The sequence below is a fragment of the Sabethes cyaneus genome, chromosome 2 (assembly GCF_943734655.1).
Source record: "Sabethes cyaneus chromosome 2, idSabCyanKW18_F2, whole genome shotgun sequence".
Classification (NCBI taxonomy): Eukaryota; Metazoa; Arthropoda; class Insecta; order Diptera; family Culicidae; genus Sabethes; species Sabethes cyaneus.
Window position 1 is genome coordinate 72,731,385 of NC_071354.1, and position 27,984 is coordinate 72,759,368.

The 27,984-nt window shown below is 42.4% G+C and overlaps 2 protein-coding genes across 2 annotated transcripts; both read right to left on the reverse strand.

The window, feature by feature from the left end:
- Nucleotides 1-3,048: 3,048 nt before the first annotated feature.
- Nucleotides 3,049-13,635, reverse strand: LOC128734884 (sodium-dependent nutrient amino acid transporter 1-like). The gene is made up of 7 exons (XM_053829280.1): nt 13,487-13,635; nt 5,006-5,324; nt 4,705-4,924; nt 4,373-4,643; nt 4,184-4,287; nt 3,491-4,119; nt 3,049-3,416 (listed from the first exon to the last, which is right to left on the reverse strand). The coding sequence occupies exons 1-7, from the start codon at nt 13,550-13,552 to the stop codon at nt 3,160-3,162; spliced, it is 1,866 nt and encodes a 621-aa protein (XP_053685255.1). The 5' UTR covers nt 13,553-13,635; the 3' UTR covers nt 3,049-3,159.
- Nucleotides 13,636-14,085: 450 nt separating this feature from the next.
- On the reverse strand, nt 14,086-27,458 carry LOC128735559 (sodium-dependent nutrient amino acid transporter 1-like). The gene is made up of 7 exons (XM_053830041.1): nt 27,333-27,458; nt 25,023-25,588; nt 24,684-24,954; nt 24,522-24,625; nt 14,713-15,076; nt 14,398-14,659; nt 14,086-14,336 (listed from the first exon to the last, which is right to left on the reverse strand). The coding sequence occupies exons 1-7, from the start codon at nt 27,456-27,458 to the stop codon at nt 14,086-14,088; spliced, it is 1,944 nt and encodes a 647-aa protein (XP_053686016.1).
- Between the last annotated feature and the right edge of the window lie 526 nt (nt 27,459-27,984).

Consider the following 27,984-nt stretch of genomic DNA (forward strand, 5'->3'; position numbering starts at 1 on the left):
CTACAGTATTTTTCCGTGATGCAATTTGATGTTGGACCCCCTTTACTGCACACGGTACGGCACACTTATTGCTTGGAAGATAACGAAAAAGTGCGCCAAAGATACCGAAAGGATTTAAGCTAAAATAGCACTTTTATGAGCGATATCGCACTTTGGATGGTACAATTTTCCTTGCAATTGACAATATATTTGGTTTCGGTGAGGAATATTCTCAATTTGCACTTTTCACATTTTGCGCTGGTGTATTGCAGCCCCTGCACATCGATTTTTTTCCAAACATTTGTTTTTTGTTCCATCAGCGAGCGAGAGCTGATTTTCTTATGCTGGTCCAGCAAACAAAAACTCACCCGTTTTGTTCAATTTGCCCAATTCGCCCTTTTGTTGATTCTATCTAGAATTGGGTAAACTCTATACAGAAAGTTGTGTTGTTTCCGATAGACGTGTCGAATCTACGGTGTACGTTGGTAACCTTTTATGCCGCAATGGCGCTAGTAGTCGTGTCTTCAGGATTATAGAAGAGTGAACTATGTTGTTAATATAATATATTTGCCGAAACATAACGCAGATTGAAGATAATATGGGTTTGTTAGCTACTGCTGTGCTAATTTCATGGATTCGAGCTTCGCAATTTTGCCCCGCGGTAATCGCACTTTTGCCCCGGTAGTAGGGTAAAAGTACGAATCGGCACTTGATCAGAAGAATAAAAAATTTATTTTATTCGAACATCGCATTTATGTCCCGCCCTGCTCTATGCGTCCAGATTTTTTTTAGGCAGGCTATAAATGAATATATTTGACTATAAATGAATATATTTGACGAACGGTTTGCGCTATTGTGGATAGAAAGATGAAGTAGGGTAAGACTGGGGTAGAATGGCCCATGCTATTAATTGTTTAAAAACGCGGAAACTATTTGGTAAAATTATGAATGCGCATTTTATTTTGGTGTAAAACAAGCTAATTCATAATTGTGTAGAATGTAAAAGCATCAAACATAGCCACATCCAATAAAATCAAGCGATTATCCACGAGCTCATTCCACGTGTAAGAAATCACAAATTTCATAATAAATACAGTCTATCTAATTGATATACTGTCATACTCGATGATTCATCACAAAAACGGCATTAACTAGGCATGTTTTTCGCATATATTGCAAAAAACTTCAAAATACAAAACAGGGGTAGAATGTATCACAGCGGGATCGAACAGTTATAAAATATTTTTAATTTGCATCTTTTGTTTCGGATTATTTATTAAAAATGTAGCAATATTATGTATTGTATAGGACTTACAATTTGCCTAAAACCTAATTGTACATTCTTTAACTTACAATATTTCATCACACATCAGTTGGAGAAAAGTAGATGATTAAATTTTATTGCCAATTATGTTGAGATATGAACCCATTATGTCCCAGCAAACAAGCGTATGTAACAAACACTATAACGAACGCTTCCGCCATTTCGGCAGCCTAGTTTTAGGAGTTTATACAACACGTGATTGAATGGTAAATTTTTTGGTTGCGTTTAACGCCTAGCTGGGCAACCTTGGTGCGTTTTGGCCACGGGCTTAGGCGTTCTGCCTCACATAATGATTTTGACTCTTGCCAAAAATCGTCAAAAATAACAAAAAATACTGGTTTTTGTTAGGAAATTTCACCAAGAGTAAGTGTAAAAAAGATCCCAATCCCCGCGTAAGGAGTAAGTGTAAAAAAGAATCCCAATCTTCTAGAAGTTGAAAAACGTGGAACAAACACGCCTCTGCAAAATGATGTTTTGCTTAAGCGGTGCATTCTGCACCACTTTACCCTAGATGTAGGAGAGGAATCCGAACCTCTCTATTCGAACTGTAGCTGGAAAAATAGGAATGTCGCCGATTCCTTTAGAAACCAAAACTGCGTTCCTGAAAAAGATCTTGTTTAGCTTCAAACTGTCCTGTGTTGCGACTAATCTAAATATATTAGGTTCTGATGAAGCGGACCAGAATGACCACACCAGCAACATCACTGAAGATACTGTACAAACCTTATAGTTGGAGTTTGATCATTTTTATATTTGTAATACATAGATAAGTCACGAATGACCTAAGCTGTTAAAGTGACTATAATCAAGCAGAAAAAAATTTTGTGAAACATGTCCCATGCATATTTAAAACAAATAATCCCTTTAATGCCTTTAAAAGATTAAAAGATAAGAAAGAAAAGAAAAAATGTTAATGTTACCATTTAATTGTAAGAGTAATCAAAATAAATGGCAACATTAACATTTTTAGTTTTCTTGGTAATCTATTGCATTTTATGGGTGCCCAAATTATTGCGGATACGGACCTTATTAGTTTTCCGAACGGAGCATAATCGAACAGGAAATCTTCGAAGCACATTTTTAGCAACCTACTTCAATGTGTTCTTCTTCTTGTATACGTCATTACATTTGATGGCACCTTGTAACTCTCTTTGGGTGTGATTACGCAACAAATGAACAAAATATTTTACGTCAAATGTTGCGTTTGACAAAATTATGGATGAGGTTTCAAGCTATAGAGCACATTATGCCTTAATGAAGTTAAATATTTCAGATATATATTCCTGCTATCGATTTATATCTAATTGGCTTTAATTTATCATTGATTGGAACCATAGCAACGATCTTAGGAATGTTTCCTCGTGGTTTGAGTAAATTTTAAATTACATATGCGGCGTGCATCTCGCAGTCTCGCCTGTGGAAGGCTTGAATATAGTTCAAGGTAGTTATGATCATTCGGAGCAGGCTGCTGCTAGTTTGATGAGATTCCAAACAATCGCTTCTGAACTTTTAAATTCCAGGATTTCGATATTATTAACTGACGTTGATAAACAGGTTTCGTCGCTGACGTCAAAACAGTAGTATTGGGTTTCTCAATGAAGTAAAAGCAAATATTAGGTGTGGGTTGAATTTTATTAGCATTGCGTCTGATAGCGGCCTAAACGTGAGCTATAAATGCGATAGACTATCCCGTTTGTCGATGAAGATTAGTAGATTGTTCATACTATACTAACACAAATATTTGAAATAAACTGTAATTCAAGTTATTATATGAATTAAATCAAATCACATGCAGACAACAGCAGTAAAACTACTGATATAAACCGCAGGGTATATCACACAAAGTCAGGTAAAGCTCAACTGAACAGTTTCCGCCTGATGAATTGGCTGACATTTCGATCTCGAGGCGTCATTGCGTTGTGCTGTTCAAACTCTTCCTGATAGCGCAGTCGAGTTTCCGCTATCTCCGGGCCCCATTCGGGCAGCGGACGGAATGACTTCTTAATAGATCCGATCATCGATTCCAGTGTCTTTGAACTGAGACGCCCTGCTGCGTATAGAGCCCAGCCCGGTAGCTGGAGAATGGCAAAAATGTAAATGCACCAGCCTAGAACTGCAATGCAGCGTAACGAAACAGTACATAACAATTGAATATAAATTCTAGGAAACCCTTTCATTTTCACTAACCATTGTAACCTGCTGGAACCGCAAAGGCTTCGTACTCGACGAAGCTTAACAGTAGGATGATCACCGTCACCAAGGGAGTTACAATACCCCAGCATATTCTCCAAAACATACTTGTGCTGCGGTCCAGCATGAACTTAATATCCCAGCAGATTCGATCCACTCCGTAGATCCAAGCCAGGGTCACCAACTCGAAAACGGCTAGTGTCAAGGTCACATATTTGGCTCCATAGTAATCCAATAGGTCTAGCAAATCTAACCCGCCGGGGGTTAAATACATAAGCCCAAACAGGAATCCCGTTCCGACCACCGCTATGACAACCTGCCAGTTCTTCAAGTTCGGGCATTGGTCCCGAATGGCCGTTACGATGCTGGTGGTTACACCCAGATTACTTCCCAGCCCAACAATAAACAGCATCAGAAAGAACAGAGCCGAGAAGAGCTGTGGCAACAGGTCGAACTTGGCAATCGCGTCCGGATAAGTCATAAACGTTAGACCGGCACCGCTTTTTACCACCTGCTGGATATCATGCTGCTCGGTAACGTGAGCCAGATTTCCGATCACTCCGAACACGATGCAACCGGCAATGACGGACGTAAAGGTGTCCAGCCAGGAAATTATCATGGCATCTCTGGTGAGTTGATTCGAAACTTAATTTGGGATTATAATTTTTTTAATTTGTCTTCGTAACTTACTTGTACACATTGTTGGAAAAATTGTTGAACGAAGCGTAAGCTATAATGCCGCCAAAGCAAACGGAAAGTGAAAAGAAGCACTGCGTAACGGCTTCATACCACACCTGAAAAATAAGACCACAAAAGAACGTATGGCATCAAATTGCCTATCGGTAGGCGCAATACGGAATTGGAAAAACGGTAACCTACCGTAACGTTAAGCAGCTGATCCCATTGAGGTGTGAGAAAGTACAGAATTCCATCGAAGGCTCCCTTCAGTGTACAGGCATGTATCAACAATATTAAAATGATAACGTACGGGAAGATGGCCAAAAAGTAGGACGCTTTTCCCGAGCTTTTGATACCTTTTATGAGAATTATGGCCACACACAGTGAGGAAAAGGCAAGGCACAACACCAGTTTCCAGTCTGGCGTTCCGATGCCTTCGTAGAGAGAATCGTTTTTGTGCATTACTGTTTTACTAGAAAAGTTGAAATAATTTAATCTAAAATATGTGATTTATGTGGTCGTAATCAACTTACAGAAAGAATAACTCAGCAGATGCCTTTGGTGGGGTGCTCGAGTTGGATGTGATATGTCCGACGAAGTCGGAATTTATGCAGTTTGTCCACGTTGGATCACATTTAGCCCAAGGTAGTTCGACACTGAATGATGCCACAAGATACCGGAAGGTAATGGCTAATACTGGTGTGTAGTAGGTCATAACGACAAACATGGCAATGGTTTGACCTATTCCGATTCCTGAAATAGATTTGAAGGAACTCAACTATGAAATTGGAATTCTGGAACGGAATTCTTGATTGATTTGTATACCGATATTACCTCGCATAGCAGGACTCAGATCGTAGAGTTTCACGCACCCCCGGCTGGAAAACTGACCCATCACCATTTCCATGTAGTAGATCGGTCGGCCAACGATGAACAGTACTACCAGATAGGGAATCAGAAAGGCACCTCCACCGTTTTTGAGTGCCGTGTAGGGGAACTTCCACACGTTGCCAAACCCCACGGAGTACGCAATGCAGGACAGCATGAACTCGACATCTTTGCCCCATTTATCCCGCACCGGAATGGAATCCTTCGCTTTGTGTCCGTCGCCGGTTGTTGATATTGTAGCGGTGGATACATTGTAACAGTTTTGCTGGAACAATTACGGAAGACAATGTCTCTATAATCCTGCCGGTAAGTGTTCAAACTTATGTAGACAACAACTTTATCAGTGCGCACGTACGCACGCAGTGCAGTCATTAAAACTGTTTATTGCACTGATTAGTAGTAAGTAGTTGCTGATTTAAACCCGGGAAATGACAAGAATTGCATACAACAAGGTCAACCGATGGCTTCTGATGCAAGGCATTCCCGGTACCCAAATTTTGTTTACGTTTTTAGCAGCTAAAAAAAGTGCTATCTATGCCGTGCTTATGAAAGACAGGAGCGATCGTACTATAGGTATGATCCGAGGAAGACCTACCTGCGGACTGGTTGAAGGGTCTCATTTGCCCGATCTATAGGCATAGCTATCGATTCTAATGCAGCAATTTTCGAGATATATCCCACTTTAATTCGGCATACAAAGGTCTTCTTTGCGTCCATCCATACAGAGGACGTTACAGGTGAAACGACCCTACCCTTTATCTAACCCAATTTAGAAAACTAGCCTGGACCCAGAGGAAATCTCGGCCAATGCATGCAAAGTAAAATCAGCCACATTGACCAACAGTGGCAGAAAGTAACAAAAACATTTCTAAAAATGCGTGACCCAGTTTCTCCCTGGGTGCACACAACAAAGTTAGCAGTAAACAAAAGCTTAATTAAATCGTTTCTTCCGCATGCCTTGTGACTTGAAGAACGAAATAAGCATATTAAAATTTCCACTTGGTACTAGAGTCAGCCGCAATGGGCACTAAAGAGTTCGGTGCTGCGAGAACACAGGTCCCGGAGCGCGCGTTGGTGAGCGATTAGAGTGTGAGTAGCGCTCTCCGTTTAACCAACTTTTTTTTATCAATTTTTCACCCTCTACTTGCGCTTGAGATTGCGTATGAACTTGCGCGGAAAAAGAAACTCTCGCGTGGAGTGTAATTTACAGGTAGGCAGAATTGGAGAAAGCGATTCTCGCATGGAGAACTCGCCTAGGGAAACCCAGTAGGGAGGGAAATTTCCAGGTTTCCATAGGTTAGGTTTAGACTCAGTTAAGCTGTATAGAGATGTTCTGAACAAGCCCAGCCGGATGGTTGGCACTCGGAGAAAATGCGTTTTGCTTATTCCGGACCGTTTCCCAAATTTTAAGTATTAAGGCCGTAGGGTAACAGGTGGCTACCCTATACAGGAATTCTTTGTTGGCGAATATTAATATGGTTTTCGAGAGGGATGCTCCAGCGGATCAAATGCTTACCTTGTGACAGGCCCCCAGAGAATTTCGACATATAATATATGTTGGGATATAATTTCATGCGGCTAAAGCAATACTACGTCGTGTGAAACTAAGCTCTGTCTGTTTAAAATTACTAGGACGCCTGATATGAACATGATGTGCTCTTTAATATTACGGTTCAAGTCAGTGGAAAGAAATCGCTGATTACATAGAGGAAATAACTATACCTTCGGAATGCGCGAAAGTATTTCTCATTGCAGGTTCGGAATGTTGCAGTCACCAACAGAAAGACAAGTTAATAAGACTCTAATCGTAGAAGGAGATCACAAAGCGCAAGACGGTGTAATCATAAATTATGTTCGAGCGTCTTAGTAGAACTCACTAATCAACGAGAACCGAATAGACTTCTTAGAAGGGCGATGCAGTGAAGACGTGCAGTGAAGCAATAAAGCAGGTCAAATCCAAAGCCCCCGATCCCTCCAAGCTGTGTAGGAAATGTGGCGAGGAAGGCCACTTCGTGAAAGGGTACACCAAACTACCTAGATGTCTGCTCTATACAGCAGAGACGGGAAATAAACATGCCACAGGCAGGTTAATCTCAATCACTGCGACATGGCACATTAGTTGCTCTGGCAATTGGCAGCCGAAATGAACTGTGATATTTCCATTATCGCAGATCCCTACCAGGTCCCTCGGGGCAACGGTAACTGGATGACTGGGTGTCATGAACGGATACCCCATCCAATAGATGGTACGACCAACTAAGAAGGGTACGTGATCGCTATAGTCAATGGCGTCTACATCTGTATGAGCACCGTCTAGATGCTAGATACGTTCACTGTCGTGAGCTCGTCAAGACGCAAGCCGGTCGTCCTCGGAGGTAACTTCAATGCCTGGGCAATCGAGTGGGGTAGTAGACATCCAAAGTAACAATTTTAAGTTTTATTACGTTCTACCAGTGGTTTTCATGACCAATTCCATAAAACTTCTAATAAAATTAAGAGCTCCACCAGAACTTTCTGCTGACCACTCTAAAACTGCCTTCCAGCCAAATGTCCCACTCTTCAGAAGGGTTTCATAACCTCTATAATAATCAGGTCATAAGCTGAAGCAGTCCTATCACGCTCTGCTGAAAGCAGCAATAAAACCGATTATGCTTTTAGCTGCTTGACAGCTACCGCCATAATTTAATGAAGCTTTTCGCTACAAAGCTATAAAGCATACAGCTTGCTTGATGAAAAGCTAAATAAGTTCGCCAACTTTGTTAACTTGAAAGTTCCTCTGTGAGCAGAAAAGTCAAAATTTTACTGTCAGATCATCCTGATCGATTTGCTTTGCAGCGAACATAATAAAATATCCCATATAATCCATACCTATAGAAATAGATTTCTGTCCGTCTGTCTGTCTGTCCGTATGTTCCATATAGAATCGAAAACTACTGAAGGTTCTTATGATGGTTAGAGACCCTTCCCCCCACTAAGAGGGGGGGCGCCCATACAAATATCTATACCTATAAAAAAGGATTTCTGTCTGTCTGTCCCTATGTTCCTTTTAGAATCGAAAACTACTGAACCGATCGGCGTGAAAATTTGCATGTAGGGGTTTTTGGGGCTACAGAAGGTTCTTTCGATGGTGGCAAAAGTCCCCTCCCCCCATTAAGGGGGGGGGGGTTCCCATACAAATGAAATGCAAATTTCCTCATAACTCGAGAACTAATCAAGCAAATGGAACCAAATTTAGCATGTGGGTGTTTTTGGAGGCATAAATTTTTTCTATGATGAATTAGCACCCCTTACCTTTTTAGGAGGGAGGGGCGGCTCCCATACAAAGGAAATACAGGTTTCCCCATAGCTCCAGAACTAATCAAGCAAATGGAATCAAATTTGGCATGTGGGGGTTTTAAAAGGCTGAAAGTTCCTAGCCTTTTATCTAGCAGCTCCTACCCCAACCTCCACGTGGTACCAGCCGGAATACGAGCAACCTTAGCGGAGATCGGGTAATCAATCCCGGTGGAAACTAAGGTCGCATACTAACAGGGGAGGAGGCACCGTGTTGTCTCGAAACTGAAAGATGGCAGCCCCATTCCGCGACTCGGTAGCGTAAGCCCTAGTACGGCTACCTATCTAAACCTAAAAAACTAACAACAAGAGTCAAGAAATAGCTTCTCGGAATATTCGGCATAGACCAAGGCGACAAAATAAGGACATGGAATGAAGACTTGGTACCTGGAACTGCAGATCGCTAAACTTTGTTGGTGGTGACAGGGTGCTGCTCGATCAGCTGGAACCCTGAAAGTTTGGCATCGTGGCACTGCAGGAGATCTGTCGCAAAGGCGAGAAGGTGTGGTGGATCCGTGGCGGCAAAGCCCAATTTTTCCAGAGTGGTGGAGCGACCAACGAGCTGGGTACGGGCTTCGTAGTGTTGGCCAAATTGCAGGATCGCGTAATAGACTGGAAAGCGATCAAAGAGAGGATGTGCGTATTGAGGGTAAAAGGTCGATTCTTCAGTTATACCATCATAAACGTGCATAGTCCACACGAAGGTAGACCCGACGACGAGAAGGAAGCGTTCTATGCGCAGTTGGAGGCAACGTACGATAGCTGCTCACGACGGGACATCAAGATCGTCATCGGGGATATGAACGCCCAGGTCGGCCGGGAAGCAATGTATAGACCGGTGATCGGGCCCCATAGCCTGCACACCGACACAAACGATAACGGCCAGCGGCTTCCCGAGGCTTGGTGATCAAAAGCACCTTCTTTCCCCACAAAGATATCCACAAGGCCATCTGGAGACCACCTGACCAACGAACCTAGAACCAAATCGACCATATTCTCATCGAGGGCCGGTTTTTCTCGAACATCACCAACGTACACTCCCTACGGAGTGCGGATATTGACTCGGACCACTACCTAGTAGCAGTACATGTGCGCTCAAAACTATCGACGGTTTATACCTCGCGACAAAGTCGCCCTCCTCGGCTAAACATTCAGCAACTAGACAACCCTCGAACAGCCGAAAACTACGCGCGCGTACTGGATGAAGCTCTGCCTTCCTCTGTGGAGCTAGATGCTTCGAACCTCGAAAACGGATGGAGTAGGATACGCTCGGCCGTCAACGAGGCCGCAACCGCGGTGCTAGCTGCGAAAACCTCGAGTGTACGAAATGATTGGTTTGACGGGGAATGCCAAGAAGCGATAGAGAGGAAAAAAAAGAGCCTGGGAAAACTATCTGAGCATATCACGAGAGAGAATTTGGCCAAGTATCGACGAGCGAGGAGTGAGTTGACCACGATCCTGAGAAGGAAAAAGCGCAGGAAGGAGGACAGAGATCGTGAGGTGCTTGAACAACTATTTCGGGCTAATGATACCCGCAAGTTTTACGAGAAGATGAACCAAACTCGCAGGCAACACACCGAAACTTGACATGTATAGGAACGAGGGAGGGGATCTAATCACAAACGAGCGCGAGGTGATCGACAGGTGGAAGCAGTACTTCGATGAGCACCTCAACGGCGATATAGCAGCATGAGACGCAATGGCAGTTAACCTCGGAGTACCTACGAACGACAACAGCGTACCGGCTTCCGATATCGCAGAGATCCGACGAGAAATCGGTCTGCTGAAGAATAATAGAGCCGCCGGAAAGGACCGACTCCCGGCAGAACTCTTCAAAAATGGCCAAGAACCGCTAGTAACGGCACTTCACTGGCTGATTTCAAGGATTTGGGAAGAAGAGAAACTACCGGAGGAGTGGATGGAAGGTGTAGTCTGTCCCATCTACAAAAAGGTAGACCGGCTAGACTGCTTTAACTACCGCGGCATTACACTTGTCAACGCCGCCTACAAGGTGCTCTCCCAGATTTTGTTGCGTCGTCTATCCCCAATAGCAAAAGATTTCGTAGGGTAGTATCAGGCGGGCTTTATGGGGGTCCGTACTACTACGGATAAAATTTTTACTCTCCGACAAATCCTTCAAAAATGTCGAGAGTACAACGTGCCCACGCATCATATTTTCGTGGATTTCAGAGCAGCATACGATACCGTTGAACACGAACAGCTATGGCAGATGCACGAGTACGGTTTTCCGGACAAACTGACGCGGCTGATCAAAGCTACTCTAGAATGAGTGATGCGTTACGTGTTCGTTTCAGGGATACTCTCAAGTCCTTTCGAACTGCGCAGAGGGTTACGGCAAGGGGATGGATGTCCTGTATGTTATTCAATATCGCTATTGAAGGTGTGATCCGGCGAGCGGGTATCGAAACGAGAGGAACGATCTTCAACAAGAGTAGCCAACTCCTAGCCTTTGCAGACGACCTCGCCATCATAACTAGAAACCGTGGGACGGCGGAGGCAATCTACGAGTAGTAGTGACTATTGACGACGATGAACTGGAAGTGGTTGATGAGTTCGTATATTTGGAATCTCTGGTCACCGCCGACAATAATACGAGTAAGGAGATCCAACGACGTATTCAAGCTGAAAATCGAACCTTCTTTTCCCTCCGCTCCCTACGAGTATACGCCGCCGCACAAAACTGACGATGTACAAAACGCTAATCAGACCGGTAGTCCTCTATGGAATTGAAACAGTAACTTTGCTTACGGAAGACATACGTGCACTTGCCGTTTTTGAACGAAAGGTGTTGCGGACTATTTTTGGCGGAGTGCAAACGGAAAGCGGAGAGTGGCGGAGACGTATGAATCACGAGCTATAGGCACTGCTTGGAGAGATTCCTATCGTGCACCTGGTGAAAGTAGGGAGACTTCGGGCGACCGGCCACATCGCAAGGATGCCGGACGACTGTGTAGTGACATCCGTTCTCTTCAAGAAGCCCACCGGCACTAGGAATAGAGGGGTTCAACATGCACGATGGCTCGACCAGGTTGAAGCTGAATTGCGTGTGTCGAGACGCGCAACTATTGGCGACGAGTAGCCCAGGACCGAGTACATTGGAGAGGAATTCTTGATACGGGAAGAGCCACCCCGGCTCTCGGCTGAATACGTAAGTAAGTAAGTACTGAGTCCCATCCGTCTTTTAACAGAGGGGACTCCTATACAAATGCAATACAAATTTCCTCATAACTCGAGAGCTTATTAAGAAAATGAAACCAAATTTGGTATGTGGGGGATTTTAAAGGCAAGAATTTTGCTATGCTGAATTAAGACCGTTGCCATCTTTAAGAAGGGGGTATCCCATACAAATGAAATATAAATTTCCTCAAAACTCGACAACTAATCAAGCAAACGGAACCAAATTTGGCATGTGGGGGTTTGAAGGCATGCATTTATTTTATGATGATCTGAAACCCCTCACTTCTGTGGTAGGAAGATGAGGACTCTCATACAAATAAAACAGAATTTTTTGCGAATGTGCCATATTTTCTGTTATGTAACAAATTCTACAAATGTAACTAATGTAAATTAGTAAAACCTTCTCGGAGTAAAAGACAGTGAATCGACGCCGCTTACTTACGTGCCTGTTGCCATTCATGTCAAAAGAGGAGGACATTCGAATGGCACGTCAAATATGTGATGAACGTGCTTTGGCTTCAATGTTATTTGTAACCAATGGCCCTTTTAAAGGCCACAAGCGAGTTAAAGTAAGATTATTGAAACATGTCAAGCTACGCATTATCATATTTCATACAATAATCTGTGGGCTGGTCATTAATTACTATTTCAACCGTTATGATGCACACAAGTGATTTTTAAAAGAAATCTCTATGTCTCAATGGTTGCAGGCGTTGTACTCCTGAACCCCTGTCCACGTATTTTCAAAGCCACCATTACATTCAATAAAGAATTGAAACTGAACATTTCGCTCTTCTCTTTTAAACATTCACTTAAACAATGGCACTCACAGATTTTTATAAACATACCCAAGTAACAATTTGGGTTTTATTACACTCTTATGATGGCAATTAAGACCAAAATTGGTCATGGAAACCACTATAAGAGTATTATAAAACTCACATTGTCGCTTGGGTATTAGTGTTGCAGTTAAAACCGTAATAATCGACTCGCGACATTCGGTTTTATCAATGTATAGTGCATCAATGTGTGATCATAGCGCACCACGTGCGACGTAGTTGCGACACACAGAACAAGAATAAAACCGAATGTCGCACGACGATTATTAAAGTTTTCAACTGCAACAGCAATACATATGCCAGAAATGCAGTTTTCATTCTGATGATGATCTGATTATAGTCCTACGTCACTCTTTTGTACAACCCTTATGGCTGTATGCCTTGTAGGTTTTTTAAGATAATGTTTTTTTCTGATTAGTTACTGACGTTAGAGATCAATTTGGATTGCGGTAGGCGTTACCACGCGGTGTGCCTATTTTTTGTTGTATATTTTACCAGTGTGCGACCAAGTAAAATTACCATTCCAGTTAAAAACTAACGTTTGTTCCATTAATCGACTAATCAATTGTATTTTAATTGAGTTTCCAGTTCAGTTTCATGTTTCCAAACTGATGTCACTGATGAATTCACTTTACTGATTCACTATATTTTACTGCAATGAGTACCAACACGCGAGTCGGGAACGGTCGGCGTCGCGAATCAGATGCATGCAAATGAGACAAAAATCACCCGCAAAAGCCACATGCGTTACCTGTCGATAGGGTCGCCGGCAGCTTCTCTCACTTTTGTGGGGAATTCCCTTGCTATAACTGGTACTAGTAATCAATGTCAATGGATTATAAAAGCTTGAAACGGGATAATAAGCCTTCTTTCTGATTCTGAAGTTGGACTGTGTGGTTCAACGAACTTTTATCCAGTCGAGAAAATATTCTACTCAGTTGAAATTTAGAAGCCTTAGAAGTAGATAGGCTAATGAAATACTGATACTGATGAAATACCCTTTTCCAAAGCCATAGATGAAACTTGTTATTATGTAGGAACATAGGGACAAACTTACCAAGCTATTTTTACTGCCGTTGAGGTTAACCTGGGATTCCCCAATATCCAATCCGATATTATTCATATCACTTATCCGTAATCACTGCTAAGAATCTGATGAGGCAACGTTCAATCCTCTCAAGAGTGTAATATTACTATTCGTCTGAACACATAGATACCTGTCGGGCAACTGTTGTGGCTGGAAGTTATTTGCAATTTGTGCCGTTCAATCTTGGTCACTCGTTACGGTGCGGGAGTTTACTGACGGAGCGTAGCTGGTTTTGAACGTTAGGCGGGAAACAACGACACGACAGCCTCTCGATTTGCTCCTGATAAGAGCGCACTGCTCAGACAGCTCAAAGCTTACCGTCAATAAAAATATTCACAAACAGCGTCAGTCAGCTGGTTGTAAAAGAAGTAACACTTACCTCGGTGAATGGCCGACACACGATGCACCGACAGGATTTGTATTTACTAGAAATTGTGGCGATCTGTGTTTACATTACGGTACAAACTTGTGCAACTCACGCAAACTATACCACTTTAACTTTGAATGAAGGGAGTGTTATTGAAATATTTACTTTTGAATCATTTATTAGAATCTTATTGCACGGTTTTCTAATTGCAAAACTTCTTGAAAATTCTTTCAACTATGGTTTTAGTATCTAGGCTAATGGAATCTTTGTATTGACGAAGAGCGACCTCATAATCGCTTTTTAGATTCGAATTTTCCGGACCCCAATCGTCGGTTGGTTTGGCAGCGTGGACTAGTTTACGGAGAATACGTTTTTCTGGCCGTTTCCATACCGCATAAATACCCCATACGAAGGCTTGCAGGACTGTGAATAAATAGAGACACCAACCAAACACTGATGCATGGCATCGGTTTTAAAAATCGACTCTTATAACTTTACTTTCTCTACCACTTACCGTTCAATCCCAGAGGAACATCCATCAGTTGGTACCTACTGACTTCCAAAATGAAAATAGCTCCAACTGTAACCAAGGTAAGCAGGCCCCAACAAACTCTCCAAAAGATGCCCGTTTTAATTCCCAACATAAACTGAATGTCCAAACAAATTCGATTAACACCGTAAATCCAACAGAATGTGACTACCTCCAGGATTACCAGCGTGAGCGTAGCAAAGGTAACTCCGTAATAATCGACCAAATCAAGCATTATCAATCCACCCTGTAAAGATGGTCGTGTCATGTTACAGACTATCATTTTAAAATTCAACTTACCGGCGTGATATAAACCAAACCACAGCAGAACCCGCCAACCGAAATAATCGAAACAGCCTTCCAGGTCGTTACCTGTGGGTACCGGTCGCGTACCGATGTAAGAATGGTGGTCACAATACCCGTGTTACTACCCAAGCCCAGCAGGATGAACATCAGGAAAAACATGACCGCAAAAAAGTTCGGCGCAAACTGCATCTTGGCGATAGCATCCGGATAGGTAATGAAGGTCAGCTGCGGTCCCGATTTCATCACCTGCGGTACGTCTCGCTGCGTTACGTGTGCCAGATTGCCGACCACGCCAAACACAATCACGCCCGATATGATGGAGGTTAGTGTGTCCAGAATCGAGATAATGGTGGCGTCGCTATACGAATTGAGATTTAAGGGGAAAGCAGTCAATAATTTTTCGTCGGTAACCACGATTTCGAAAACACTTTTCTGGCCCAAAACAGAGGCTATGTTTCTAGAAATGTATTCACTGCATTCTTCTTGCCAATCTGAAAACAGCGAATATCTTTCCATGAACAGAATTTTTGTTTCAAACAAAAAACTGCTTTTGAAATTTACAGAATCAATGACGACTGATTTCTCTTTAAAGCATTTTTATTAGCCCTACTAAGGTTTACATAATTTTTATGCAAAAGTAGGTTTTTTTGTTTACCCATATTTTTTCACCACATTTGGGAACTTTCCCTACTAAATAATTTATTTTTATAATTCCTCTAGGTCGTTTTTGCGTGCTACTTAATGCTACAATTTTTTCAATGGTTTTGGGGAACCGTAACATAGGTTTTTAAGATAATTTTGTCATCCATTTAAAATTTATTTGAAACATGTAGATTTTTTCGGACAAATGATCGATTATGGCCATACCAGTTAATTTGTTGCACTTAGGTACGTGTCTTCTCGACCCTTTGGCACAATATTAATTGATGTATTAATTTCTCAGAGATAGCATCTAACCAGATGGTCAACACTTCTTTGTGACATTTGACCAAACATCCACTAGCCACTCACTTAACTGTCTTTGCGCGGGCATCCACTGCACACTCGACCACACTCTGCCAACCGACCCACACGCTACCACATATTTCCCAAGTATCGTGTCAAACATACCATTACACACTTCATGCGATACTTTAGAACATAGCATAAATAACAGGATGCCACATACTTATCATTGTTTACATTTCAATCTATTAATTTGCACACCTTAAGTGCCGGTTTACGTAAAACGTCGTGAAAATGCGCAGACTTTTCACAGAAAAACGTAAACAAATCGTTCACAGACGAACAAAGTGAACCAAACCAGAAAGTTGTACTAGTTTTCGCACGTAAGATGCTTTCGTTCGAGATGTGGCCAAAAAGCATCGATGAAAGGTCGACAGTGCCATGTTACGAAATGAACTTTTAGCATCTAAAAAGTTAAAGAATCTGAAACGAACTGCCGTATCTTTCAAATTAAAGATCGGTAAATAGTTTGATAAAGAATGGAAAATCGTTGTGCGAAATTATGGATGATGACATTTTTATGAATTTTCTAGGTAGTCAGTTCTATACCGTCCATTAAACAAAATATTGATGATAATGATTAGAATGATTATATATAGAGTGGCAACAATGTCATAATTGGAATGAAAGTTATCTGTCAGTGTCATTCCAATCGAGCAGACGATCTATCCAACGCGTATGCAGGAAAGAGAAAGATCGCAATGCAATCGCATTGCATACATTTGGGATGACAAGTCGCTGTTTACTGGGTGTTCAATAAGTTCGAATAGAACATTTGGGATGACAAGTCGCTGTTTACTGGGTGTTCAATAAGTTCGAATAGAACATCGTTGTGTAAGTGCGCATCATGTGCATTCTGTGTATTGGTATTGGTGTCAGCTTTAGCTTTATATATAACCGACGCTAACCGACGCGCAAGGTGTCGACTTGATGTCATTTGTTATTGCTGTTGCAGTTGAAAACTGTAATAATCGACTCGCGACATTCGGTTTCATTCTTGTTCTGTGTGTCGCAACTACGTCGCACGTGGTGCGCTGTATAGCGCATCAATGTGCGATCACAGCGCACCACGTGCGACGTAGTTGCGACACACAGAACGAGAATAAAAGCGAATGTCGCGAGTCGATTATTACGGTTTTCAACTGCAACAGCAATATTTGTTTGCCGCGCGCGATGAAGGAGTACCGCAACGTCGTAGTAAAGTTGTTTGTAAGAGGTGAGCGACCCGGCGGGAAATTTCCCAACAAACATTTTTCTTAAATAATAGCTTATTCAACCGTTATGTAGCTAATTACCGGGTAATAAGCGCTTGATTAGCTGTTATTCAACAGAAATGTTCGTTGGGTTCCCACAGAGTGAAGCGAAATTTCATCTATAACACCATCCGTCGGTACCGGGAGACGGGCTCGGCTAAGGACCGTGCTAGAACCGGGCGACCGCGTTCGGGGAGGATGCCAGCAGCCATCAAGGTGGTGAGGGAGGAAAATGAGCCGCTCGATCCGGAAGACCGATGTTGACCTGAATGTGTCAATCGGGGCTGCCCACACCATCATGGCGAAAGACCTGGGATGCAAGCCGTACGAGAAACGCAAGGTTCACGGGGTAACGGAGGCTACAACAAAGAAGAGGCTGGACAGAGCAAAACTGATACTTTCGCGGCACGTTGGTCAGGAGTTCGTGTTTTCTGATGAAAAACTCTTCATTTTGGAACAGCCGCACAATGTCCAAAATGATCGGCTGTGGGAGTCGAGGTTGGCCAGCATTCCCCCGTCCCACATAAACATCCCGCGGTTCCGGAGCACCGCGTCGGTGCATCTTTGAAGGGCCGTATCCAAGCGTGGGAAGCTTCCACTGGTGTTCATCGAGAAAAACGTGAAAATCAACGTCGCGTTCTATAAGACCGAGATTCTGGAGAAGGTTGTGGCCTCGGCACTTCGTGACCTCTACGGCAAAGATCATTACGTCTTTCAACAGGACGGCGCACCGGCCCACACGGCGAATATTGCCCAAGCGTGGTGTCGGGAGAATTTGACTGATTTTCTCGATAAGACTTTGTGGCCTCCCAGCTCCCCGGATCTTAATCCCCTGGACTTTTATGTATGGTCGTACATGCTGGCCAAGCAGAGCGAACATAAAATGAGCACTATATACCAATTTAAAAAACTCATTTCCAAGATCTGGGACGAGATGCGAGTGGCGAGATGAACCAGGTGCGTGCGACGTGTGATTTTTTTGAGAAACGACTCAAGCTCGCCATAAAGCACAAAAGGAGGGTGCTTCCACCAAATATGTCGTGAAGGTTCTCAATAAACACTGCTTCAATAAAAATTGACTCAGAAAAGAATATCTTGGATTTTCATTTTTTAAACACATTTTTAAAGTGTATTCGAACTTATTGAACACCCTGTACATCGCCTGTGGCACATGATCTGGAATCATCATATTTCAGTACTGTTTTGGCCATATTTTGCATCAGTGCTTTACGCGAAGGATACGCTAGCCTGGTACAAAACCAATAGAGTCGAATTCCCTGACTGTCCCAATGTAAGAGCGATCAAAAATTTTTAAGCTCTGATAAATGTAATTTTTGGAAAAGGCTGGGGAAAGGTATCCAGAATAATTGAAAAACTGTCAGTGCAGAAGCTGATGTAGATGAAAGAATTCCGGTCGTTGACGTACGCATGAATGAATTTCAAAGCTATTAGGCTGAACTGTAAGAGAATACCATAGAAAGCATAAAGGCACTGATAATCAGACATAACTCTTTGAAGAAAATCCACACAAACAATATTATCATCTGTGCACCATCTGTGATCAATAATCTCAAATATCAACAGGAGTATCCCTTGGACAAGCAAGTATTTTATAAGTTGCCTTTCCCTCCTTTCGTTAAAAAGCGCCATTCTGATGAACACGGAGACATTCCCTACCAACATTAGATTTGGAATCAGTACCCGGAAAAAATAAAGCCCTGCATGAAGGCATGAAAACATATTCATAACACACAGTTTAAACCCTGGACATGATTACTGAACTGCTGGCACTGTTAGTTTTTCCCAGGTTTTTACCCTTCAAAACAATTCATTTATGAATTGGAGTGCTGAATGATTGCTCGACTAACCTGTCAGTCAATTTTCTTGCTCTTAACTGATATTTAAATCTCAAAGTTTAATTTTTTAACTGCCTTGCTTTTTAAAATCAACCAAAACCTGACTAAAGGAAAATAATGAAAACTTCTGAGCAATATTTACGTTTATTGTAAATTTAATAGCCATTATCGGCAGTTCAAAATGAATGGAAAATTCACATTTGATATCATTCACTATTGTCGAGAATGAATTAATGAAGAGAACAGCACGAGCTATAATTTTATCACCGTCGGCCGTGTGGATTTAATTACATATAAGTTTAATTCAATTAGAATTAAGTGATTGACCATGGAATGTTGACTAATTAGCTGTATCAATGTATTAACTGTAAAAGATGGTGGGGTTTTTATGCCTCCAAGAGGATGACCTCTACTGGACTTTTCCCCATCCAATCCATTAAAACCGAACAGGTCGGATGAATATAATCGAATAATGAATAAATAAATAAATAAATAATGTAAGCCCTATCCCAGCCAAGAGTACTGAGCACTAATTAACCGGGGATCTTGGAATCCAGGATCAGGTAAATTATATATCTCCCATTACAATCCTTCCCCTAGCCAGCACTCTATTTCCAGTTTAATGATTAAAAGGGTACAGAACTATTACAATTCACCACTGCTATACTACCAAAACAAATGTGGAGTTCAAGCCATATCTGGCATAAATGGATGGTTTAAGATGCCCTCTAAAGTGATTTAGGAACTCTTACTTCTTACTTCTACCAGCAGAGAGCCGGGATTAGTCTTTCCGTATCAATAATTCCTCTCCACTGTACTTGGTCGTGGGCTATTCGTCCCCAATTCGTTGAGCGTCTCGACACAGGTCGGTTTCAACCTGGTCGAGCCATATAGCACGTTGGTCCCCTCTATCCCTGGTGTCGGTGAGATTCTTGAAGAGAACGGATTTCACCGCACAGTCGATCGGGATCCCTGCAACATTGCCGGCCCACCGTAGTCTCCCAACTTTCGGCAGGTCTGCGAAGGGAATTTTTCCAAGTGGTGCCTGTAACTCGTGGTTCATACGCCTACGCCACTATTCGGTATCCGTTTGTACTCCACCAAAAATGGTCCTCAACACCATTCGTTCAAATACGGTAATTACTTCCGTAAGCAAAGTTACTATCTCAAATCCGTAGAAGACTACCGGTCTGATTAGCGTTTTGTGCATCGTCAGCTTTGTGCGGTGGCAAACGCTCGTTGCTCGAAGCGTCTTGCGAAGATAAAACTAGGCTTGACTTCCAGATTGAATGCGTCGTTGAATCTCCTTACTCGTATTACTGCCGGCGGTAACAAGACCACTTCCAGTTCTTCGCCATCAATAGTCACTGTCCACGAGAAGCAAACGTTGTTTTCTTTGGAGCCTCTTCCTACCATTAATTTGGTTTTTGATGCATGGATTTGTGAACCAATCCTCCTAGCCTCCGTTTTTGGCCTGGCGTAGATTGCTTCCGGCGTCCCAAGGTTTCTAGTAATAGTGTCGAGGTTGTTTGCAAAGGCTAGGAGTTGACAATTGTTGCTGAAGATCGTTCCGCTTGTTTCGATGCCCGCTCTCCGGCTCACACCTTCAATAGTGATGTTATATAACATACAGGACAGCCCATCCCCTTGCCGCAACCCTCTGCACGATTTGATGGGACTCAAGAGGGGCCCCAAAACTCTCGCCACAGGGTAGCTTTGGTCAGCCGCGTTAGTTTGTTCGGAAAACCGTAGTTGTGCATTATCTGCCATAGTTGTTCGCGCTCCACTGTATCGTATGCTGCCCAGGAATACACGAAAATATAATGCAGGGGCTCGTTGTACTCCAGACATTTCCGGAGGATTATCGGAGAGTAAAAATTTGATCCGTTGTAGCACGGGTAGCCATAAAACCCGCCTGGTGCTGGCATACGAATTCTCTTCCTATTGGGAATAGACGAGGAAACAAAATCTGGGAGAACAGGCGGCGTTTGCCAGCGTAATTCCATGGTAAGTTTCTCCTCCTCCCAAATCATTGAAATTATCCAGTGAAGTGCCGTTGCTAGCGGTTCTTGACCATTTTGGTACAGCTCTGCTGGGAGCTGATTCTTTCCGGCGACTCTATTATTCTTCAGCTGACCGATTTCTCGCTGGATCTCTGCGAGATTGGGAACCGGCACGCTGTTATAGTTTTTAGGCACTCCTAGGTTAATTTCCGTTCCTTCTCCTCCTGCCACATCGCAGTTGAGATGCTCAACGAAGCGCTGCTTCCACCTGTCGACCAATTCGCGCTCGTTTGTGACCAGGTTTCCCAGCTCGTCCCTACTCATATCTTCGGTTTTAGTATGCGTACCTTTCGTGATTGGTTCATCTTCTGGGTATGGAATGGGGAAGGCAAATGAAGAACGTCCAATATAGCTCTAGTCATCCCAAGCCCCTACCTAGCGCCTCCACGTGGCCATACCTGGTAATGCTCTATTGAGTAGCGAAGCTAGGTGGTGCGTTGCTGGGTGGTTCCCGGCTGCCTGGTCTCAAAACCGCGGTTATGGGCAGACGGCGGAGCCACACGGCCTAGCTAATAGGTAAGCCTAATAAGTTATTTTAATTATTTTTTTTCGTTTTAGCTTATGAAGCATCTCCTGCTATATAGTAAAAACTTTGGCCAAAACGAGTTTTAATACTGCACATGGATACCAGAATGAAAAATTAAATTATCTATTAGAAGCATTTATGGAACCTCAAAGGACGGTACTCTATTCCATACGAAGGACTGCTGGTGAGATTGTTCTATTTTTACCATATATACCACATTCCATCTTAATATCATATTATTAACAGTATTATTATTGATATCATAAATGTGAAAGGCTGGATGACGGAGTGGATTGCCAACCTGAATCCTTAAGGTCTGAAGCAAATATTTCACTTCCCAGTAAGAATTCGTCGCACGACGTCGGACAGACGCAAGCAAGAGTTATGCTTGTGTCGGACGACGTCCGTCAGACAATTCTTACTGGGTTCTCAATTCAAAACAAACAAATCATCACGTGGGTTAAAGTTAGTACAGCGAAATTGATTATTACATGGAAAGATCCTAATACTGGAATGCGACTCTTATAACCCCGGAATGCGCACAAGTGCCTCTGCTTGTGGGTCCGCCCAATCCCTTTTGGCCCTTCTGTACCAACATTAGTGTGAAATTCATTTGATAATCAAATTTTGATCTACTGTAATTCTACCCACATACATTGGCAAGTCCTTGAAATTATGGTGGATTTCCCCTACTACTACTACTACTACTTTTGTGATTGGTTTATCTTCTCATAGAACTTACGCGTGTCATTACCCCGGAATAGTTGTTGCTCTTCACTACCTCTGTTCTCCTTCTGGCACTTTTTCCTCCTCAGCAGAGGTGGCATAAACCGCAGCGCAAACCAAAAGACACACATTCTTAAACAACACAACACTCGCCATGCGGTGTGTGTTCGCCCACAAATTCCCTTCAGTGTCTCTTTTGCTAAGCACGCTCTTTCGCACCAGGAAAAGGCAGTCGCAAACGCAGAGTGATAAATTTGCTGCGTGCTTTACCACACCAAGAGCCGCACTCTGCGCGACTGGATTGTACACCCTGCGCTGGGTCAGTTGAAGTGGTGTGATTGAAGAAAACATTTTTTCTGTTGTGTCGCCTGATCCGTACTAACTTAGCATAGACAATATTAGTTGTTCAGTGCAGCGTGTATTTTCACTTTTAAAAGGGCAGAAAATGTGTAAATACAAAACAATTTTTTTGTGTTAATTCCGCACGGAGTGAGGCAAAGGGCAGCACCAAGTGCTGTTTGGATGATCACTCACTGGGCGATTTTCACCGAGTGCTGTCGATCGCTCCCACTCCGCTTTCGCTCGAACGCTGTGTGCATATTAGCTGTAGAGGTGTGTTGTCGAATCGCTCTGTGCGACAAGGCATAATATTAGAACATTGGGCGCATAGTGTGAGCGAATGACAGCCCTGCTCCTCAGGATCGTGGTCAATTCATTCCGCGCTCGTTTATTTCACCAAATTCTCTCTCGTGGCAATACTTCGATAGTTTTTCCAAGGTCTGTTTTCTTCTCTATCGCTGTAGGCATTTTTGTCACATCGGTCATTTCGTACGGTCGAGGTTACCTCACTTAGCAGCAAGCGTATCCTACTCCATCCGTCTTCGAGGATCGAAGCACCTAGCACCCAGAGGAATGTAGAGCTTCATTCAGTACGCACGCGTAGTTCTTGGCAAATCGCAGGTTGTCTAATTGTGGAATGTATAACCGAGGAGCGCGGTTTTATTGCGAGGTAAAAACCGTCGACAGCTTTGAACGTACATGTACTGTACTGAGTCGATATCCGCAATCCATAGGAAGCGTACGTTGGTGATGTTCGAGAAAACCCGGCCATCGATGAGAATATGGTCGATTTTGTTCAAGATTCGTTAGTCAGGTGATCTCCAGGTGGCTTTGTGGATATCTTTGCGGGGAAAGAAAGTGTTTCTAATCACCAAACCTCGGAAAGCTCCAAAGATGATGCATAACTGACCGCCATCGTTCGTTCGTCGTTATTATCGTATCGTTATTGCTGGCCGACATAGGCGTTCATATCCCCGATGACGATCTTGATGCCCCGTGGCGAGGAGCTGTCGTTTGTTACCTCCAATTACGCATAGAACGCTTCCTTCTCGTCATAGGGTCTACCTTCTGTTAACACGAAGGCACGTTTATGATGGTGTAGTTGAAGAAACTGCCTTTTACCCTCAACTTGCACACCCTCTTGTTGATCGCTCTCCAGTTCATTACGCGATCCTGCATTCTGCCCATTACTACAAAGCCTGTTCCCAGCTTGTTGGTCGCTCCACCGATCTGGTAAAATTTGGCTTTGCTACCACGGATCCTCCACACCTTCTCACCTCTGCGACAGATCTCCTGCAGTGCCACGACCACGATGCTTTCTAACTGATCGAGCAGCACCGTGTCGTCAGCCTTGAAATTTAGTGATCTGCAGTTCTAGGTACCAAGTATCCATTCCATGTCCTTATTTCGACGCCTTTATCTATGCTGTCTGTTTTGATTTCCTTGATTGTTCGTAGTGTGTTAGATTCAAGTAGCTCACCTTACTAGAGTCACACTACCGAGTCTCATGATGGGGTTACCATCTTATAATGCCGAGATAATATAGTCCCAAGCAACAATATTAGTTTCATTGCACTCTTATGCCAGTTTTAGTCTTCAATGGCCAATTTTAGTCTTCAATGCCATTATAAGAGTGTAATAAAACCCAAATTGTTACTTGGGGTGCTTCCTTCCCTGTCAGTATACGACCTTAGTTTTCACTGGGGTTGGTCACCCGATCTCCGCTAAGGTTGCTCGTATTCCATCTAGTAGAGGTAAGAGTAGAAGTTACTGGATAAGAGGCTAAGGAAAGGACCACTATGGGGTCTGTATTGCGCATTATCCATCCGTTCACTAACCAAAACAAAATTAAAAATAAAATTGTTCTTAAACTGCTTGAGCTCTTCTATGGTCAATATTCATTATAGCGACAGGCAAATCATGGAAATTTCAAAACTGTTAAAAATGCTTGATCGAGTGGAGGAACAAATGGAAATTTCTAAAAAAATGTCTGTGGGACAATACCATCATGTAAAGTAAAAGCAGAAACGCTTACCGATAAATATTGCTAGAGAAGTTGTTAAACGAAGAAAACACAATGACCGCTCCAAGACCAATCGTTAACGAGAAAAAGCATTGGCCAACTGCAGCGTACCAGACCTGTATAATAGATTAAATTCTAAGTCAATTTTGAACGCAGTATCTTTTTATATCTTACATTCGGTTCTAACAGTTTCTCCCATTGAGGTTGCACGAAGTATTTAATACCGTCGATTGCTCCTTCCAGGGTGCAGGATCGAATCAACAAGACAAATAAAATTATGTACGGAAATATTGCCAACACATATGAAGCTTTTCCAGAGCTCTTAATACCCTTGATTAAAAGCGCAGTGATACAAATCCAGCAGGCAAGTAAACATAACACCAGCTTCCAATCCGGAACGCCAATTCCATCATCGACGTTGGTCAACAGATTCATCACTGTCTTTCTGAAACATATTCAAGATGCCTTTATTAGTCTATTTCCATAGCATAACGTTAGATCGAAATTTCTTACGTAAAGTAGAACTCCGCCGACGGAGTAACCGTTTCATTTGCAGCATAGCCTCGTCCGAGAAAGTTAGAATTAACGCAACCCACCCAATCCGGTTGGCATTCGCTCCAAGGAAGCGGACTTCGAAACGAGTCCACAAAATATCGAACCGCCAAGGCCAACACCGCAGCATAGTAACCCACTATAGTGAACATCGTGATGGTCTGCCCGACACCTACACCGCGCATCAGCGGACATACGTCGAACACTTTCACACATCCTCGGCTGGAAAACTGACCAACCACCATCTCCAAATAGTAGATCGGCCTGCCGACCACGAACAGTACAATCAGGTAGGGAATCAAAAATGCTCCACCACCGTTCTGGAGGGCCGTGTAAGGAAATCTCCAAACATTGCCAAATCCAACCGAAAGTGCAACACAGGATAGGAGAAACTCTATGCTGGTGCTCCACTTTTGGCGTTCACAATCGTCGGGCGGGCTGCCGGTTGCAGCGACGGCTGCTCTCCCTTCAATTGCACCGTATCCGTTCCGATGGTGGTCCGGCGTTCCTTCACGATTGCTGATGCTCTGCAAATGATTTGATTATTTTATTGTCTCAGTTCATTAAATTGTTCTATATCAAGAGGACGAAAGTACCGAAGTCAGCACGGGCCTGGGCACGTGATTCATGTAATCGGGATCGTCTATCGTTTTGAATGAATTGAAAGAATTACTACGGGAGGGTCGGTAAATACTACGCAATTGAGTCATTCGCTTGATGGCTTTACGGTACCTATACTAGAAGTGGAGAGTGATTGTTGAGACAGAATCAATAAAGCCGACAGACACAATCCAATAGAGTTGATTTATGAGACTTTTCAAATCTGGCGCCGAGTAACGTTCAATTGGTGGCGATACTTCAATGAACTTGAACGTGAACTGGTCGACGTTATTGTTGCGCTATTGTCAGGATTACCGCTAAAGTACGCCAACTGTTATTCAACGATTGATTGTTTTATTTTAATATTACGGGATGAATTAACCCGTTTGAAAGTTTTTTATTACCTTTGAATTTAAATGATCAAAGCCAATGTTTGCCGACATTTATAGAAACCTGAAGCATTTAACACATATCCAATTTATCGTTAGTAACGATTCGTTACACATGTTTGAAAATTCTTTTACCAAATATCAATTATTATTAGGGTATTGTCGTTATCGTCGGGCCACTGTTATGGTTGGGCTATCACGATTTAACAGTTTTAGTAGCTCATGATATCTATGATAAAATCATTGTATAACTTCTTACTGTGATAGCTAACTTTTCACAATATTGTGAGTTTCAATCGCGTATTCAAAACACCCCTACTGAATTCAGTGACTAAATCTTACAAAAAATGTTTTCCAGGCGCAATGAACTTTTCTTCAAGAAATGATTCATGAAATGCAATTATCGAGATAAATTTTGAAAATGTATTAAGTGTGTTGTGCTGCACACGAAGACTGTAAAACAATCCCCTCCAGTAAGGTGTTTGGGAAGCCTAAGGTGAAATACTAGAAAAGCGCTATTTGTAAAGGTCGGGCCACTTGCGTAGTTATGGTTGGGCCACCATAATTTTAAGCGCAATAATCGCTAGAGAATGTCAGTCACGTAAAATGTGATGAAATAAAGTGTAGTTGTACACTTTGGAAAGCAATATTGTAGCAATATTGATTTTACAAGATCGCAAAAATGCAATTAAAAATAGGGTATTTGTACCTATATGAGCCGTTGTTCACGAAATTCATTCTTTTCATGTCTCTATATAAAATTCCAATACGTATGTCCTAGATTTTCTGCGGTGGCCCAACCTGTACAACATGGCCCGACTATGACAACATTTTTTGCCTATAACTTTTTTATTTTTCAAGCAATCAAAACTCTCCCGAAATATACCTTATTCTTAGACCTTTGCAACGATGTACTTAGATTTCCAAAATTCCTTTTGAAACGAAAGTTATGGGCGAATTTCAAAACGTGGCCCAACCACGATCACTCTCCCCTACCAACTCCAATGTATATTTTTTGCTGGAAACAACAATTAGAAATCAAGAAATTCTTGGCGATTATTTTGTTCCTTTCATCACAAACCATCAACACAAAAAACTAATAAATAGCGGTCTATCTACTGATCCTTTTAGCAAATTCTCTCACAAATACGAAATCAACCAAATTTGTTTTTTACAACACAGTTGCTCAACTGATAATAATGGATCACTAATATCTTCAGCGAATTACAATTTCCCTTCAGTTGTCATTTACTGTTGAGGTATTTTAGAGCCCCCACACTACCTTGCTTCCATTTGAATCCAAATCCACTGCAGTTAAATCTGTCGAAACTGCAATTTCCTTGCGATCTTCCATTCCGTTATTATCTATAATGTTAATTTCGCCGGGTTGGGTATCTTGGAATTCCATTCTAAAAGAAATTCCCAGCCGCTCACTCGCACGACTTCCACTTGCATTCACTTTTACCGTTCAATGGCTGTAGCTGTAGGTAACTAATCAACGAAGACTCTTCGAGTTGATATATCTACTATTTACTCTTGCATTCAGTATCTTAACTTGAAAATACGTTAGAATGGTTTACCAACAGCAGTTTATTATTTGTTAACCCATGTCATACTATATCAGTAGTTATTTTTCCAAAGGTATAATTATTATTTTTGTATGAAATATTGTGATTATATTTGTAAGTATTTTACAAACTTGCGAGTATATTTAATACGTCAAAACTTTCTAGCTCATACTAAATTACTGCACACGAACCTTAAAATCCTAGAGGTGCAAGAATATATTAAGGAGCATAATTTAGCATTTAGAAAAATCAATAAAAGGTTGGAGATAAATGTTAATTGAATACTGAATCACTCTAATATGGTCTGAAATGCAAGTTTACTTGAACTGATTCACGCTGTAGCTGGTGGTGACTTTAGGGGTATTC

Excerpts from the sequence above, each read along its gene's own strand:
- LOC128734884 (XM_053829280.1), bottom strand. The coding sequence starts at position 13,552 with ATGAATAATATCGGATTGGATATTGGGGAATCCCAGGTTAACCTCAAC. Across the intron at positions 5,325-13,486 it reads ACGGCAGTAAAAATAGCTTG|CAAAACTGTTACAATGTATC; the intron begins GTAAGTTTGTCC and ends TAATTGTTCCAG. Across the intron at positions 3,417-3,490 it reads GGTTCCAGCAGGTTACAATG|TTCTAGGCTGGTGCATTTAC; the intron begins GTTAGTGAAAAT and ends GCTGCATTGCAG.
- LOC128735559 (XM_053830041.1), bottom strand. The coding sequence starts at position 27,458 with ATGGAATTCCAAGATACCCAACCCGGCGAAATTAACATTATAGATAAT. Across the intron at positions 25,589-27,332 it reads TGGATTCAAATGGAAGCAAG|AGCATCAGCAATCGTGAAGG; the intron begins GTAGTGTGGGGG and ends AATCATTTGCAG. Across the intron at positions 15,077-24,521 it reads TTCTCTAGCAATATTTATCG|CGACGCCACCATTATCTCGA; the intron begins GTAAGCGTTTCT and ends CAATTCGTATAG.